We start from the raw sequence: 18,620 nt of genomic DNA, 5'->3' as shown, positions 1-18,620 counted from the left end.
GGGATTGCTGGATCATATAATAGGGTTTCTTGAGCATAAATGCTAAGGTAGTCCTGCTCATTTGATGAGAATGGCCATGACTGGTGATGACGAGGCACCTCTCTAGGAGATGAGTGGATGATCATTCTGAGGAAGTGGACTCAGCCAGGTCACTTAAGGGTGACGGGTGGTTGTTGCCCACTATCGTTGCCTTCCTGTGGCTCCTCCCCCTCCCCAGTGCCTTCCTGAAGTTTTGGAGACCCCAGCTCATTGTGTGAACCATTAGGAGCTGGAGGCCCAGGAGCTGCTGCTTACCAGTTTTTTGTAAATGACCCAGAAATGGCTGGTTGTCAGCTGTGCTGCCCTTCACCTGGTCCTCACTTATGTGAGCTGCTCAGGAACTTAAAGCTTCAACTATACCGGTGGGACCCCAGGGACAAAACAGTGTTTTCTAGAGTAATTCTATCCTTTCAATCAAGGCAGTAGGATGAGGAAAGAAACATTAATTTATTAAGAGTCTAGATTGATAACATTTATTTTGTCTTCTGTGACCCCAGTTCCATCTTTGGAGATATGTCTGTTTAAAGTTTAAAACCAGTAAACAGCACTTAGGTTATTCTAACTCTGTGTTAGTAACATACATTTCACTAGCATCTATCCGTGTCCCATGTCCAAAGTCCTGCGCCTCTCAGCAGAGACTGTCTAGGTCCAAGTTCATTTCTAGAGGCTCCTCCTATTTCACCTGGTACCAGTTTTCTGAACCTCATTCTCAGGCTTCTCCAGTTCTCCGTGCTGCTACCTATCCTGCCATTCCCTTCTGCCCAGGGCTCTACGTGTAGCTGGGGTGCAAGGGTGTAAGAGCAGCTGTCTTCGGGAGTCTTAAGCAGACCAGGTTCAGTCAGTCATCGCTGACAAAATCCAAAGGCAGAGAGATAAGTGGTGTTGAAACAAGAAAGGAATTTATTTCAGTGACGCCAACACCCAGAAGACAGTGGACTAGTGTCTCAAAGACTGTCTCCAAAGTGCCGAAAGTCCTTCCAGGTTTATGTAGGGAAAATGTGGGGCAAAGGTAAGTGCAGGTAGTCAGTGAAGGTTAAGTCCATCATTGTCTTGGAGTCAGTCACGTGGGGTCCTGCTGGCTCAGTGCAGTCCTTATTACTTGGGGTAGGTTTGGTTCCCACCAGGGGACATTTTGCATGTAGGGTCTTTTGCCTGAGTTAAGAGATAAGCTAGAAAGGGAAATTTAATCATTTAGAAAGTGCAGACTGAGGGGCGCCTGACTAGCTCAGTCATTAGAGCAGGTGACTCTTGATCTCGGAGTTGTAGTTCAAGCCCCATGTTGGGTGTAGAGATCACTTAAAAATAAAATCTTAAAAAATTTTAAAAAAGTGTAGACTGAGGTCAAAATGGAGGTAGTTGAAGTCCTCTTTCACATATCCTCTTGAAGTCTGGACGGAGACTCAGCACTGCGGTGGTCTTGGGACATGGCTCCATGCTCTCTTGGGTTTGACCCCCTATTTTGGGGTTCCATGTCATCTTTTCCTTGGTTTGCTCTGCCATGTTGTTGAACTACATGCTCAGGTCACTTTCAAAAAAGCCCACTTTCTAAATGGAAGGAAACTTTCTAAATCCTTGCAAGTCTAAAAATTACTTTCTACCCTCATATTCGGTGATAATTTGGTTGGGTATGGAATTTGTTTTCCATCGAAACTTTGAAGGCTATGTCTTCTAGCATCTGGCCTTGCAGATGTGTCTGTCAGCAGCCAGCCTGGATGCTTGTTACTTCTGAAGTGATTCATTTTTTTTTCCCCCGGAACCTTTGAGGATCTTCTCTTAATCTTCAGTGTTCTGAACTTCAGGATGCTGTGACTACATATAGATGTCTCATTCCTGGTTGGGCATTTTGGTGTCTTGCAACCCTCAGCTGTAGGAACGTAATCTGGTTTGTATTTATTTGAAAATTTATTCTCATTCTTTTTCCTTCCTGAATCAGCAATGAAGCTGTTTAAGTGACCCTGTATGTCTCTTTTATTTTCTTGATTTATTCCTTTTGATTTGATTTTTTTTACTTTTGTCATTTCCAAGTTGCTCTTTCTTATTCTTTGATTGTTCCTTTTTCATAGAACCCTTTTTTAATTTCAGTGTAGTAGCTTCTTAAATTTATTCGATTATACTTAATAACAGGTGTAGTTTTAAGTTATTTTGTTTCCTGTAGAGTCATTTTTTTTTCCTTTCTTGCTTGTCTTGGTCTTCTCTTTTATGCTGCAGGCTTTCCTCAAATGACTAGTGATCCTTGTTTATATAGTCATGTTTAAGAGCATGACAATTGAAATGCTAATAAGAATTTTTTTGGGCATAGATGGGGCTTACTGGCTAGCAGGTTCTACCTCAGGGTGAGCTGAAAGGGAACTGACTTTATACGCAGGGTGCCACACCTGGGGCCTATGCTAGGAAAACTCTGCTCTTAGGTACTAACGCTCACATGCACACACACCAGCTATCTTGGTTCTCAGCAGAAAATTTATGGCATTTCTTTAGAGATTACTCCTTTTTGTTTTTTTGTATTTTTTATTTTTTAAAGATTTTATTTATTTATTTGACAGAGAGAGACACAGCGAGAGAGGGAACACAAGCAGGGGGAGTGGGACAGGGAGAAGCAGGCTTCCCGCGGAGCAGGGAGCCCGATGCGGGGCTCGATCCCAGGACCCTGGGATCATGACCTGAGCCAAAGGCAGACGCTTAACGACTGAGCCACCCAGGCGCCCCTTTTTTGTTTTTTTTTAAAGTAGGCTCTATACCCAGCATGGAGCCCAATACAGGGCTTGAACTCACCCTGAGATTAAGACCTGAGCTGAGATCAAGAGTCAGATGCTTAACTGACTGAGCCACCCAGGAGCCCCGCTTTAAAGATACTTCTCCACCTTTGTAAAAGTTTGGCTGGATAGACTGCCCGGTCACAGGCAGTTTTACACCAAGATGGCATGGAGGAAGGAGAGCACCACCTAGACTCTGCACAGGACTTATATTTGCGTCCGTCCATAGTCCCCACGTCTCCCCGCCTACCCCCATCTTGATCCTTGGCTGCCCTCTCCATCCTCCACAGTACCTGCCATCTCTGGGCTGCTGGGGACCCTGCTGCTCCCTTCTCCTCCGGACTTCATAGCTGTGTGTCCTCTTGCTTCTGTCCACTCTCCGTTTTCTGTAAATTGGATGACACTTCTTATCTCCCGATGGCCCCTCCATACATTTCCTCTTCATTGTGGGTTTATTACCTGTATTTTATTCTTTTACTGTTAATTTTCATGGAGTATTAGAAAGGAGAGGAGAGCAGTGCTTGTGTTGAGTCCTTAAATAGGAAGCTAGTTTACTACAAAAGAACAGAAACCTTAGAAACCAAAGTGCCGTGGGCTTCTTTTCAGAACATTCTTTATTTTTGCTTCCTTAGAAGTGGTGGTTCTCTTGAAAACATTGTGCTGATGAAAGAAGCCGGTCACAAAGGGCCACATATTATATAACTGCATTTATGTGAAATGTCCAGAGTAGGCAACTCTGTAGAGACAGAAAGTACATTAGTGGTCCCTTAGGGATGGGGGTAATGGGGAAATAGGGATGGATATGGCGTTTCTTTTTGGGGTGATGAAAATATTCTAAAACTGATTGTAGTGATGGTTGCATACCTCTGTGAATACATCATGATGAATGTATACTTTAAATGGGTGAGTTGTGTGAATTACATTTCACCAAAGCTGTGAAGATGTGGTGGTTCTTTTTAGTGCATATGACATTATTAGGCACATTCTCTGTTAATCTAGGATCAAGAAAAGTAGTCTTATTCAGTGTTAGGTGTCCAGGGCAAACTGAGATGGTAAGGGTCATGAATCATCTGTTGGCATCTACAACCTTTTATTTAATAGGTTCAAAAATAAAGAAGCTGGTGTATCCACCTGGATTCATGGGACTTGCTGCCTCTCTTTATTATCCACAACAAGCCATCGTATTTGTCCAGGTAAGTTAGACCCAGTAAGCTGGGGTGTCCCTTATTCTTGCTTATGTGTGTTTGGGTTTATTGCTTAATATTTTTTATTTTGCAGCTTTTATTGTGCCAGACTAAAATTTGTTTGCACACCTAGATGAACTACCACACATTTAAATGTTTTTCTCCACCACGTGCCTCAGTTCTGGCTCTCCTTCCAATCATGTCAGTATTCAGAGAATGCACACTAATTTGAACGTTAGTCAAAAAAATTAAGATACCTTTTTTGGGGGCATATTTACATGGAAGTCTAGAGACTCCAACTCCAAAGCTGCTAGTTATGGGTCATTCTCCATTTGGGTGTATCTGGTCACAACCTGTCCTCCTTGGAGTTGCAGGCATAGGCCTGTGCTCTGGCCCTCTGCACCTTCTCCCTGGGCCTGGTGTCAGCCTCACTGTGCTTGCTGGGGGCTTCAGGGAGTGCGGTCCCCTCCGCTGGGAATCCCCGTCTTAGGGCTCTCAGTTGGCTGCTCCTTTCTTTCCCTTCAGACCTCAGCTTGAGGGCATCCTGTCAAGTCGGAGAACAGAGTTGGCAGGCAAGATGGGTAGAGCTATGTTTTAGTCTGCTCAGGGTTCTGTAACAAAATACCACAGACTGAGTGGCTTGAACAACAAAGATTTATTTTCGCGTTGTTCTGGAGGCTGGAAGTCCCAAGATCACAGTGTTGGTAGGGTTGGTTTCTCCTAGGGCCTCTCTCCTTGGCTGGCAGATGGCCACCGTTTCACTGTGTGTGGACATCCCTGGTGTCTCGTCGTCGTCTTAAAATGACACCAGTCATATTGGATTAGAGCCCTATTCTTATTACCTCATTTAACCTCAATTACTACTACTACTACTGTAAAGGCCCTATCTCCAAATACAGTCACACTATGGGTTAGGACTTCAGCATGTGATTTTTGAGGGACACAATTCAGTCCCTAACAGCTAGACCAGCTGTTTGCAAAGTGTGGTTCCGAGACCAGCAACATCAGGATCCCCTGGCTTGTTAGAAATGCACATTCTCAGGCCCCAACCCAGACTGACTGCCTCAGACATTCTGAGGATGAGGGCCAGTGATCTGTGTTTTAGCAAGCCCTCCAGGGGATTTGAATGTCCCTGATGTTTGAGAACCACTGATAGAGACTAGACTTCCTCAGGGCACTGGTGTCTAGACTTAGTGGAACTCTAGACGTAGAGTGCCTTGGAAAACTGGCAAGAACAAGACAGGCTCGAGGTTTTGAAGTCCTGGACAGCATCTGGAGACAGGGACCCGCCCGGTTCCTGGAGGTACTCTGTCATGCTGAGACTTGGTCCCAGAGGAGCAGCAGTTGGGCCCTTGGGGCCCTGAGCCAGAAGGATCTGACACTGAGCTCCCTGGAGTGCTCGCGCAACAGGAGTGAGTCTGGATTCCTGGACTGCCCTGCACTTGTAGGTGGGTGGGAGGCCAGTGGCTCTAGCTGTGAGAAATTGGTGGCTTTGGTAGCAGATGCCAGTAAGATCTTTAGAGCATGGGCTTGACATTGTTTATAGCAGTCCAGGAGGCAGAGAGTTAACGTCCCTCTGCCTGCTTCACCCCCAGCTCAGGAACAGTGAATCACGTCTGCCTGCCCCGGATCATAAACATAGTAATACATCATCTCAGTGTGTTGTGGTTTCAACAGTAAATGGATAGGGTGTGGAGAGTGGGATTGGCTGCTGGTTGAGAAGCATATGTGGCTGCCCCCCGAGTAGAGGTCTTTTTTATTTATACGCCACAGCATATGTTGCAAAAGATCTTTTGTTTTCACAAAGATTGTAGGACGCAAATATGAGTTGTATTCTAATTTATTTTTCAAGTCCGTATCAAGGAGTTTTGTCTTTTATTTTGTACGTAGAGTAAGCAAGAACAAAACAATTAACTTCATTTTCACTAGATATAAAACATTAGTGATCTGTTTGGGATGATGAGAAAGTTCTGGACATGGATAATGGTGATGGTTTCATAACACTGTAAATGTATTTAATGCCACTGAATTGTACACCTAAAAATGGATGAGATGGTAAATTGTATGTATATTTTGCTACAATAAAACAAAAGAGACATCAGTGATTGAAAGGGATTTTCTGTTACTGTTTTAGTGTCATTTAGTTCCTATTTCAACAGTTTTAATTTTTTTTATGAATACCCTGACCTTGGGCCAGCCACTTAATTGCTCACATTGTTTTTTGTTCAGTAGTGTTTGGAGAGAAGTACTGTAAGAAAATGCTTAAAGTGATGGCAAATGTTATTTTCCTCTCAGAAATGTAAAGCACCAAGAATAATGTCATATATGTGGTAAATGCTCGATATGTCTACCAGTGGGTCTGAGAATCATATATTTTAAGAACAGTTAGAGCAACTGGAAGAAAATAACTTTAAGGAACCAGCATGTTACAGTGATCACCGGATTTACTAGTACTGTGACCTTAGTTGGACTAGTCACTTGGCCGCTGAATATTTCCGTATAATCTTTGCCTACTTACTGCACAGGGTTGTTATTTAGAATAGAAATAATTCGTGTGAAAGTGCTTTATAAACTAAAATGCTATACATAGATAAATTATATAAAAATTAGAAAGACAACAATAACTGCTTTCAGAAATTTACAGTGGAAATTCCATGTAGAAGAGTAAACATAGTTTGTCACATGGAGGACCAATGAATGCAAATTACTGGAAGCATTTTTTTTTTTTTAAGAAAAATCAATAATACCTAAAATGTAAAAATTCCAACAGTTAAAGTCAACTAGAGAAAGGTGGACCAGGGCATTTTTTTTTTTAATTTTTAATTTTTTTTTATTTGAGTATAGTTGCCACACAATATTACATTAGTTTCAGGTGTACAACATAGTGATTTGACAAGTTTATACATTATGCTGTGCTCACCACAGATGTAGCTACCATCTGTCACCATGTAATGCTATTACAGTATCATATGAAGGAGTGAGTGGCTTGGCCCCAAAGTATTCTCTGACCCTGGGGCCTACCTCTCAGGATGTTGTAGAAAGGATCTTGGATCAAGAGGCAAAATCCCTATAGAAATGTGAAGACTTTATGTTTTGGGGGACCTGGGAAAACTAAGACCATCTTCATTAGGTTCACCTAATTTTTTATCCAGGCCCCTAAAATGAGTGAGTGATTTTCAGCTGGGCATGTGCCTTGGTTGGCTGTGATGTGTTAGATGTGATAGGCAGAAGCCTTCTTTCTGTGTCTCGTTTTCAGGAATTTCACGTATCAGCAGTTGACCTCCTTCATTTTTTTCCTTATTAACCTGTAATTTATGGCAAATTATTTTAAACAGTAACTGCACGACCAAACTGTTTTCTGCTTATGCTATGATTCTCGCTATCTTTTGATTTGCTTATGTTGCACAGCCTTAATGTGTATGCCCCAAGGCTTCTGGAGCTGCCGTATGCTTAAATACAGTTCTTTTGGAAACAGGAAAAAGGAAAGTGGAATATTCTCATTCTTACCAGTCATGTATGGAATAGCAATGGATCTTTTATATTTTGTTTCAAGGTCAGTGGGGAGAAACTATATGACTGGGGTTTACGAGGATACATAGTCATAGAAGATTTGTGGAAGGAGAACTTTCAAAAGGTGAGAAAGATCTTTTTCATTATCTTCCTTTTGGTTTAAATATATGGTTTCTCTAGGGTTTTATAAGATTCTTGATAACACTGTTGCCTGATCCTGCTTTTCCTGTTTGTTTTCATTACGCTTCTAGCTCAGATTCTCTCTTGGTGGCCTTTATTGGAGGAGAAATAGAACCTCTGTGCATTTGGTTTTTATCGGCAGGGCTGAATAAGTGGTGACCATAAAATGCATTCTACTGTGGTCTTAGATCATCATTTCCTCTCTGTTGTATTTATAATGTGCTCAACGTGTAGTGTATTTTCTGAAAGTTTTATCAAAACTGGATTCATAGAGAACATACTGTGTTCCCAGGCAAAAAACAAAACAAAACAAAACAACTAACCAAGCCTCCTCCTCTTGCTATTTCATTTACTATGGGCTCCCTCCTTTCTTTTAGCACGACCGTATCTCTTCATCCCCTAGCCTTCTTGGCCCACTTACGGGCATGAGCTGTGGTGTGTTGGGGATCAGCCACCAGCTACAGACCATATTCTCTCTGCTGACTGGTGGATGAAAGGCAGAGGGAGGAGGTTGTGTAATTGTAAGAAGGTGTCATCTTTCATCTCTTCTTGCAGCCCCATAGCTGATTGAATGTTGCCCCTGTTTGCTGGAACATTCTTTCCTCTGATAAGGAAGAATGAGTATAGAACAAGGCATCATGTCTCCTCCAAGCCCTTGGAGGCACTGCTCGATAAGGAAGAATCAGGGTTCTTATATTAACATACCTTCTATGTTATAGATTGAAGGAAGTTCATTTTGACTTCTGTCATCTCAAATCAAAATACTCTTTAAAAATATAAAGAACTGTGTCAAAATTGAAATCCAGAATTTGGATGTAATATTGTAGAATCAATTATGAGCGCTCCTCATTATTTACATAAATAGTCTTCCAGTGAAATCTTAAGACTCATTTTTGTGTTAGTGGTAGCTAAAGGAATTAGTCTCTCTGGAGCCTGGTTAAGCTAGCTTTGAGTAGGAAGTTCTGTGTTAATATCAAGTGCCCTTTGGCAATCCCCTTTAAAAAATAAACACCCATAGTTTTGTTTCCATTCCTCTGACATTTTCTTTGGAAGCTTGCTTTCCTGTTTAAAGAATTCCTTAAGTCCACACCGAGTTTTATATGGGAAAGGAAATAGAATGTCAGGAAAGCTCTACAGAGCCCTAGAAAGAAACGTGGAAAATGAAACTCATGCTCAGTTCCGAGTGCTCACTGTGGTGGTGGCAGAAACACACGTGCCCCAAAGCCAGTTGGGCGGGTGTCTCCTGGGAGCCTCTGAGTGCTCACCGTGGTGTCCGTGCACAGCTCAGACCCACTGCGCATGAAAGCCAAGGAGGGGATTCCCCCCACCCCCTCCTGCCCAGAGCCTCTAGCTTGGAAATAGCTTTCTCTGCTCTGAGAATTCAGCCCAGGGCAGAAGCAGCGGGACTGTGGTTGGAATGCAGGTTAAACAGGCCAGCATTTTATGGTAATTTGAAACGTTAGATATTAAAGCTACTCACATTTATATGCGAGTCTTTGGGGAGTGAGAGAGTAAAGATGTCTAATTAGCTCGTGGTTGGCCTCTATTTTTTTCTCTAGTCTTCTGTGCCTTTGTCCTCTTCAGAGTCATTGAGAATGTAATGTTCTTTCATTTGTTTACCTTGAAAGCATAATCTCCTCCTGAAGGTTGTGTGCTCTCACTAGAAGGTAATAAAATTGATGTTGACTACTTAAATATTTAGCACAAGTTTCAAATGAAGAACAACAGATAGCTCTAATCAAATTTTGATATACTTAGATTTCAGAAATTATCTGATGGTGAAATGCCATTGTTTTTTATTGCTCTTCCCCCTTCTTGTTGGATTTTGTGGGTTTCAGTGGTTTTTATTTTGTTTTATGAATGCGAGCAAAGATACAGGTTACCCTGGAACAGGAATCCTTTGGGGCCCAGGAACTGTGTCTTTGAAGGGACCTGGGGGACACTTGATTGAGATTTTTGTTTGTTTCTTAGCTTATTTGGAAATCGGTTTTCAAGTCAGGCTTGAAATTAGCAGTCTCAATTAGATGCATGGTTGTCCATAGTTATCACTGTAGTGATCTAACGAAGGTACATGCCTGTGGTTCTAAACAGTCAAAAGGAATTTGTGGACATCGTGTTTAAAACGGGGCCCTGAGTATTTACCCCAAAGACACAGGTGTAGTGAAAAGAAGGGCCATATGCACCCCAATGTTCCTAAGAGCAATGTCTGCAATAGCCAAACTGTGGAAAGAGCCGAGATGCCCTTCAACCGACGAATGGATAAAGAAGATGTGGTCCATATACACAATGGAATATTACTCAGCCATCAGAAAGGGTGAATACCCAACTTTTACATCAACATGGATGGGACTGGAGGAGATTAGTAAAATAAGTCAAGCAGAGAAAGTCAATTATCATAGGGTTTCGTTTATTTGTGGAAAATAAGGAATAGCATGGAGGACATTAGGAGAAGGAAGGGAAAAATGAAGGGGGGGGCGGAATCCGAGGGGGAGACAAACCATGAGAGACTACAGACTCCGAGAAACAAACTGAGGGTTTTAGAGGTGGGGGGGATGGGTTAGCCCGGTGATGGGTATTAAGGAGGGCACGTACTGCATGGAGCACTGGGTGTTACACGAAAACAATGAAGCGTGGATCACTACATCAAAAACTAATGATGTATTCTATGGTGACTAACATAACATCATAAAATAAAATTTAAAAAATAAATAAGTAAAAATAAAACGGGGCCTTGAAATTTTCAGTGGTATGAATGATGGCTCAGTTCTCAATTATATTATTTGCTATGGAGTTGTATTACTCTCAAAGACCGTAAATAAGTCTGTGGCATTTTTCTGCTCTGCCACATCCCTTTTCCCTTTTAGGAATTGATACTAAATGTTTGCACTGAGTCTTCGACCAGTAGTTCGGACGAGGTGGTCTTTCAGTTCTGTCATTGCCTTTGGTCAGGTCAGAGAAGTTTATCTGCTTCAGCTAAAATGAACTGTTTGTCAGAATTGTGAAGCAATGATGGGTGTATCTAAGAATATTGTCAGCCTAGTGTGGTCTAGGGTTTGTTTTTTTGTTTTTGTTTTGTTTTTGTTTTCAGATAGAAGATATCTGTTGGATTTTAAACTCTGTTTACGGGGGCACCTGGCTGGCTTAGTCAGTGGAACATACAACTCTTGGTCTTGGGGTTGTGAGTTTAAGCCCCACATTGGGTGTCTATAGAGATAACTTTAAAAAAAAAAGAAATCTTAAAAAAAACTTCTGTTTACAGACACACACAGAGACAGAGTTTAAAATCCAACAGTATAATGACCACATATATACCAATCATCCACCCACCTTTAAAAGGTAGGAAATTACTGGGGCGCCTGGGTGGCTCAGTCATTAAGCGTCTGCCTTCAGCTCAGGTCATGATCCCAGGGTCCTGGGATCGAGCCCCGCATCGGACTCCCTGCTCTGCGGGAAGCCTGCTTCTCCCTCTCCCACTCCCCCTGCTTGTGTTCCCTCTCTGTCTGTCAAATAAATAAATAAAATCTTTGAAAAAATTAAAAAATAAAAGATAGGAAATTACCAATGCATTCCAAGTTCTCCATGCCCTCCCTCTCCTGCCCCTGTGTCCCCAGAGGGAGCTACTATCCAGAATTTGGTTTTTCATTTCCTTGTTCTTCTTCTAAAACACTGTAGTTGCGCTTGCCTGTTTTTTGTCTTTATAAATAAATATATCAAATATACATATAAATATAAAGAGTTTATCTAGATGGAATCTTACCATGTGTACTACTTTGTAACTTGTTTTGTCCCCTTAACATGTTTATGGGGGAAAAAAAACACATGTTTATGGGCTGTGTATGGCTATAGTTTATTCATTTTCACTGCTGTAGAATATTCCTTTGTGGGAAGATAACCATGTTGATGACTAGTTGGGTGATTTTCAGTATACTGTTGCACACACAGCTGTGAGCATTTTTGTACCTCTGTCAGATATATTAAGAGTTTTCCTAGGCTGGGATTCCTGGTTCATAGGGTCTGCACATCAGTTTTACTGGATGACGCCAAGTAGTTCTACAAAGTGGTTGTTTCCAGTTTGCCATTCTGGTAGCTTTAAAATAGTTTTTCACTATGGGGTGTGTGTGTGTGTGTGTTTGTGTGTTTGTGTGTCTGTGTGTTGTTTTGTTGTATTCTCCAATTTTTATTTTGAAAAAATTTCAAAACTACAGAACAGTTGCAGAAATAGTATATAATGACTCTCCCCTTCACTTCGATTCACCAGTTAACATTTTGCTACATTTGCTTTGTGTCTTACTTTACACATGTGTGGGCACTCACACACACATGTATTTTCTTTTTCTGAACTATGTGAGAGTTAGTTGTAGGTATCATTGCACTTTCCACCCATACCTAATTCAGCATGTATTTCCAAAGAACGAGGACATTCACTAATACAATCCAGGTACCACTATCACACTGGGGAAAGTTAACATTTCCTTGTTTACGTAAACATTACCTCATATGCAGTCCATATTCAGGTTTCCCCAACTGCCCCAATAATGTGCATTCCTTCAACAACTTTTTAATTTATTGTTTTAGCTTAGTGAATTAGTATAAGGCAAACTCCCTTGTGACCATCATCTAAGGACCAAAACCAGAACTTTGCCAGCCTTTCCCAGAACCCCCTCCATGTAGCCCACTCCAATTATAGCTCTCTCCCTCCATCCAAAATTACCTACTACCCTGACTTTTATAGTAATAACTTTCTTACTTTTCTTTATGGTTTTATCCCTGTCACTTTAGTTTTGCCTCTTATTATTTCTGACTTTATATGCCTTTTAAGTCTTCCCCTCCCTTTTTTTTAAGTCACTTTTAATCTCTAGGTTCCCCTTCCATCTTTTTATTTTCCTTACAATGTATCTGTTAAAAGAAACTGGCATATTGAACCTCGAGAGTTTCCAGTGGTTTTGGCTTTGCTGATGGCACACTTCAGATGCAGTTGACCATGTTCCTCTCTTCTCTGCATTTCCTGCAGATTGCCAGCTGGATTCAGATGACTGATGAGGTTTGTGTTTGATCCTTTTGGCAAGGCTGTAGGTCTACATAGGCATCTAAGTCTGGTTTTTACTTTGCTCTTTTGGTGTTAGCAGGTATTGATACCCAGTGCCTAGACCCACTGATTCACTGGGGGTTAGAAAGTGGTTATATTCTACCTCTGTCATGTTATTTTTCACATATTAGCTGGAATACTTTAATAAGGAACCGCTTCCCCTCATCTACTATTTAGTTACCCAGTTAGAGGAAAGACAGGATAAATGCTTTATTTTTTCTCTTATGTACCAGTTTTCAAAATAATAGATCAGTTCCCTCTCATCCTCAGAAGGTCACCAGTTAGTTATGAATTTATAGATTTATACATATTTGGATTTGAACGTTTTATGATTCGTATTGCTTATTAAAATTCAGATCGTCTCACTTTGGCTAGTAGAAGTTGGCTTTGAGTCCTTTTCACATGACCCAAGTAGTCTGATGGTTTCCTCACTATCTGGCATGTCACAATGGTCTCAGAATTTCTCATTGTAGTTTTAATGTACATTTCCTTGATCACTAATGAGGTTGAGCATTTTCACATGTTTATTGGTTTCTTCTTGAACCGCCAACTCATGTCTTTTGGCCATTTCTTTGTATGAGTAATGTGTTCCTTTCTTAATAATTTATAAGGGTTCTTTATTTTTTTTCCTAGATGCTAATATTGTTGGTCACGTGTTGGCAAATGTCTTCTCCCAGTCTGAGGCTTGTCTTTTCAGTTTGGGTGTCTTTTGACGATCAGAAGTTCTTATCGTAGTTGGTTTTATTGATTTTTTTTTCCATTATGGTTTTCACTCTGAGTCTAGGAGCTTAATAAAAGCCTGGAACTATTTCCTGATTGTCCATTGCTGATCTGAAACCCTTTTGCAAGTATCAGCGCAACGTCTGAGTATCCGAGATGGATGCCAGTTGTGGGCGTGGAGCCCCAGGGTCACAGATGGCTCTTTTGGAGTTGTCCTATAATTAGCCAAACACAGCAGTGTGTCTCCGTAAATGGCACGTTTAGTTTTCAGTAGGTTTTAAAAAAATGTAACAAGTTACTATAAAAGAATTGTAGAATGACTGCTAAAGGCCAACAATAACTAAAAAGTAAAGCCTTAATAATTCTTTAAAGGGCAGGAAAATCCGTGAAGAAATATAAACCTGTTACTAACGTGAAAACCCAGCAGAACTTCTGAAGCTGGGCTTTTAATAGTTGTGTTCAGGCCTTGCTGGCTCAGCAGGAAAATGAAAGGGAAGCGGCAGGCACCACCCTGAGTAAATATGCCCTGCTTTCTCTTCCTCCATTCCAAATGCCTCAGCTTACTAAACACTCTCAAGTTTAGCTCTCAGTAAGTTACATGGTTTCACAATGGTCCTTTCTGATATTTCTGTCACAGACAGAGAAATACTGCATGATTCAACTTACATGAAGTATCCGAAATAGTCAAAATCAGGGAAGCAGAGAGTAGAATGGTGGTTGCCAGGGGCTGGGGGTGGGGAAGGGGAAGGGGATTGGGGGGTTACTGTTCAAGGGGTGTAAAGTCTCAGTCACGCAATATGAATATGTTCTAGAGATCTCCTGTACAGCATTGTGCCTATAAGTCAACAGTACTGTATTGTACATTTAAAAATTTGTCTGGAGAGTCAGTCTCATGTTAAGTGTTCTTAACACAATAAAATAAAAATAAGGATGGTGTGGTGGGTTTTTCATAAAGCTAAATTTGTTCTGAATTGGTGCCTTTTCTAATGTCAGCTGTTTAAAAACTAAAGGTACTAGGCAATGATTTTTCTTTTTTCTTTTTTTTTTAACATCATTGCGTAACAAAAAGTTAAAAATTCTGGGCATGGGGAGCATCTCCTTTTTTGAAAGGCATAAAGCTTTTGTATCAGAAAAGGTGGACCAGGGGCGCCTGGGTGGCTCAGTTGGTTAAGTGACTGCCTCCGGCTCAGGTCATGATCTCAAGGTCCTGGGATCAAGCCCTGCATCAGGCTCCCTGCTCGCCAGGAAGCCTGCTTCTCCCTTTCCCACTCCCCCTGCTTGTGTTCCCTCTCTCGCTGTCTCTCTCTCTGTCAAATAAATAAATAAAATCTTTTTTTTTTTTAAAGATTTTATTTATTTATTTGAGAGAGAGAGAATGAGAGACAGAGAGCATGAGAGGGAAGAGAGCAGAAGGGGAAGCAGACCCCCCGCTGAGCAGGGAGCCCGATGTGGGACTCGATCCCGGGACTCCAGGGTCATGACCTGAGCCGAAGGCAGTCGCCCAACCAACTGAGCCACCCAGGCGCCCTCAAATAAATAAATAAAATCTTAAAAAAAAGAAAAAGAAAAGGTGGACTAAGCAGAATGCAGCATAGCCTGGTGGCCAGGAGAGTGGACTCTGGGGTAGGTGCTCCAGGCTCTGCCCCGCTCCGCCCCACCCTGCCTCCACCTCCACCTCTTACAAGCCTTGAAACCTGGGGAAATTGCTCCCGCACTCTGGGCAATGAGAGTAGGACCTCATGGGGCTGCTTTGAGGACGAAATGAGTTTATCCATGTAAGAAACATAAAATGGCCAGACTCTAGCACGTGACAGCCATGACAGATGTCATGTGACGCTGCATACTTTTGCTTCTGCTTGAGAAGATAACCTCTCCTGATGGGAAATGGAATAGTAGGGCTTATATCCATTAGTCAAGAGTCCTCCCACCAGTGTTTTAGTTTCCTATCCTGCCATAACAAATGACCACAAATTTACTGGCTGAAAGTACTACAAATTTATATTATCTTAGACCCTGTAGGTCAGAAGTCTGGTGCTAAATCAAGGTGTCAGCAGGGCTGCACTCCTTTCTGGCGGCTCCAGGGGAGAATCCGTTTCCCCCCTCATTCAGGTTGTTGACAGAATTCATTTCAGTTCCTTGTGGTTGTAGGGTCAAGGTCTGTTTTGCTGGCTGCCAGCTGAGGGTTGTTCCTAGCTTCTAGAGGCTGCAGCTTTCCTTGGCTCATGGCCCTCTTCCTCCATCTTCAAAGCCAGCCACTGCAAGTTGAGTCCTTTTCATGTCCCATTTCTCTGACCCTGTCTTTAGTCTCCCTCTTTGACTATCGGAACCCATATAATAATACAAAATAATCTCCCTATTGGAAAGTCAGCTGATTAACAGCCTGAACCTCCCTCCATGCTGCGGAAATTCACCTTTGCCATGTAAAGTAACATAGTCACAGTTTCCAGCATTAGGATGCAGACATTTTTGGGGGAGGCCTGATTCTGCTTACCATATCCAGTGAACTGGGATGTCATTGGGGTCTTTAACAGGTCATTTATCCTTACCTTTTATTTCTCCATCAAAAAGGTACATGATCTTCTACCTAGGATTAATAATGTTTATTGAGTGCTTGCTGTGAGCTTGGCCTTGGGTGCTAAACTCTTTGTTCACGGAGTCTGCGGCAGGTTCTATTATTCCCATTTTACAAACGAGGAAACTGCATTTGGGGAAGTTAAGTAACTGATCAAAATAATCAACTGGGGAGGGGCTCAGACATTTCAGTGGGCTAGTATACCTCAGAGGTTTGTCTGGAAATCCCTCTTCACGTGGTAGTGCGTACTAATTGGAAGTAAATGTTTGAACTGAGACAAGTGTTTTTATTTTGCTAATAGAAATTATCATTCATGTTCATGGCTGTGGTAAGAAAATAAATTTTCTTCTATAGCCTAGCCAAGTTGACACATAAAACTAACCATCAGAGTGCTATTTAGCTTATTCCTCTAACCCTATACAGTCCAATATGGCAGCCAGCTATTGGGTACTTGTAATATAGCTAGTCTGAATTGAGGTGTGTGCTGTAAGTGTAAATTCACGCAAACTTAGAAGACATGGTACAAATAAAAAGAAGGTAAACTGTCATTATTGTTATACTGATCGTATGTTGAAATAATATTATTTTAGATATGTTGGGTTAAATAAAATGTATTAATTACTTTAAAAAACAATGAAACCAGGGCGCCTGGGTGATTCAGTTGGTTGAGCTCCTGACTCTTGATTTTGGCTCAGGTCATGATCTCAGGGTCCTGGGATCGAGCCCTGTGTCGGGCTCCATGCTCAGCAGGGAGTCTGCTTGAGATTCTCTTCCCCCCCCCCTCTGCCCCTCCCCCTGCTCACACACACTCTCTCTCTAAAATAAAATAAATCTGAGAGCGGGCACCCCACCCAGACACCCCTAAATAAATAAATCTTAAAAAAAAACCAATGAAACCTGATAGGTATCAAAATTAAATTATAAGGAGAATCAGTTATAAAATATTTCAAATACAACTGTCTGAAAATGCAAAAAAAAGTTAATTTCTGGCTTGTACTAAATCACAGTCTTTTGAAGTCAGAAAATGTTGTTTTTTTTCTGAGATCATGGCAGTTTCTGCCAAGAGAAACCTGATTTATAATAGGGTGGATGGGCTCAATATTTCTTTAGTGAGGTATTTGACTGTCATGTTTTGTTATACTATAAGTGATACGTAAACAAACAAGAAAAATTTCCTAGCAACAGAGTTGTTTTCCTCAACCAGAAGAATATTTTATGTGCTCATTTTCTGAATGTCCAAAAGATAAAAAAGCTTATGAATTTAGCATCTTATATTTTTGAGATTGAGATGCTGGTGAGTATAGATAGTAAAATATATAGGAATATCACTAGAAGTACTTGGCAAGCATTACATTAAGGTAATTCACACCTAAAATATATTTAACTAGGTAGAGAACTATATGGTTTTTATGATAGACCCAATTGTCAGACATGGTTATCTCACTTACCTTCATAAATGAAGTCTCTTTTTTTTAAATCTCTTTTGTTCTTCATTAATTACATACCCAAACTTTTTTTTACCCTCATCAGATCTCTAGGTTCTGAATAAACATTTCATTGTTTATTCAACAAATGTTTAAATACCATGTGCTAGGAGGTCCCTAGGGATATTGTGCCCTCACGAAGCTTATGTATTAGTAAATGATTCAGCTCACATATTAGTAAATGAGTGGAAGAATTCTACAAATCAGGAAGCACACGGGTGCTGTGAATGTGAACAGAAGGTTCTCATCTAAATCAAAGGACACGTGACGGGAAAGCCTTGATCTAGAGGATGAGTAGCATTTAGTCAGGCAGAAAGTGGGATTGACCAGTCTTAGGTCAAGGGATACATTTTGCAAGTTCTCATCCTAGGAAAGAGCTTGGCAGGTTGGAAAAGCAACAGCAAGAAGGCCTGGGTGTGTGTGTGTGTCTGTGTGTCTGTGTGTGTGTGATTGTGGCTCTCAAGGAATACAGTAAGGCACACGGTACTGAGTCCTGTAGGGCTCGGTTCAGAGCAACAAGTAGACATGGGTGTTATATGATGATCCACCAAGCAATACACAGGGCCTTGTGCCCCAGAACTTCATCATCAAGTGGATGTGGTCTGGAGATAGGGTAACCATATAATTTATCATCCAAGTCAGGATATGCTTGAGAGTGAAAGGAGGTGCTGTTAATTATGCTGGGACAGTGGGTATAAACCAGTATAACTTGGGCATGCTGGGATGTATGGTCACCATGCTTACAGACCAGTTTTCAGCCACTCCAGTAAGCCTGGAGTTGCCTAGAAACCATGCTCTGAAATTACAGGGTTAGTATATGTTCCTGCTTTCTCACTTTCCCCCCTCCATCACCCATGGATAACTCTTGGAGAAGGCCACCAGGGGAACCTGCACCAAGTCTAGACCACAGAATCCCAGCCCCATTGCCCACTCACCTACAGCCTTCTGTTTTCAGGTTGCCATCTCATGAGAGTTCACCCCCTTGATGGACATCAATTCTTATTAACATGTTTTCAGAATTACAGTACTGAAAATATACAGGAAGGAAAGTAAAGCCTTAAACATTTAGCTCATGAACTTTTCCTACTAGAA

General features: G+C 41.5%; 1 protein-coding gene across 13 annotated transcripts in view; it reads left to right on the top strand.

The window, feature by feature from the left end:
* The window catches only part of APOO (apolipoprotein O), an 86,919-nt gene that overhangs the window by 39,285 nt on the left and 29,014 nt on the right, over positions 1 to 18,620 (top strand). For 9 of the 13 annotated variants that reach the window (XM_064573879.1, XM_064573874.1, XM_064573883.1 and 6 more), the window contains 2 exons: positions 3,894 to 3,985; positions 7,452 to 7,610. In XM_064573879.1, coding sequence (XP_064429949.1) covers positions 3,894 to 3,985; positions 7,452 to 7,610 — 251 coding nt within the window. The remainder of the gene's footprint in view (positions 1 to 3,893; positions 3,986 to 7,451; positions 7,611 to 18,620) is intronic. The other 4 variants (XM_064573884.1, XM_064573878.1, XM_045875998.3 and 1 more) reach the window with 1 other exon arrangement.

Source organism: Mirounga angustirostris, unplaced genomic scaffold (genome assembly GCF_029215605.1).
Source record: "Mirounga angustirostris isolate CCGP_5_RB_7025 unplaced genomic scaffold, mMirAng1.0.hap1 SCAF_11, whole genome shotgun sequence".
In the NCBI taxonomy this organism is placed as follows: domain Eukaryota; kingdom Metazoa; phylum Chordata; class Mammalia; order Carnivora; family Phocidae; genus Mirounga; species Mirounga angustirostris.
The sequence above is the reverse complement of the archived record's forward strand: the minus strand, read 5'-3'. Positions and strand labels throughout refer to the sequence as shown.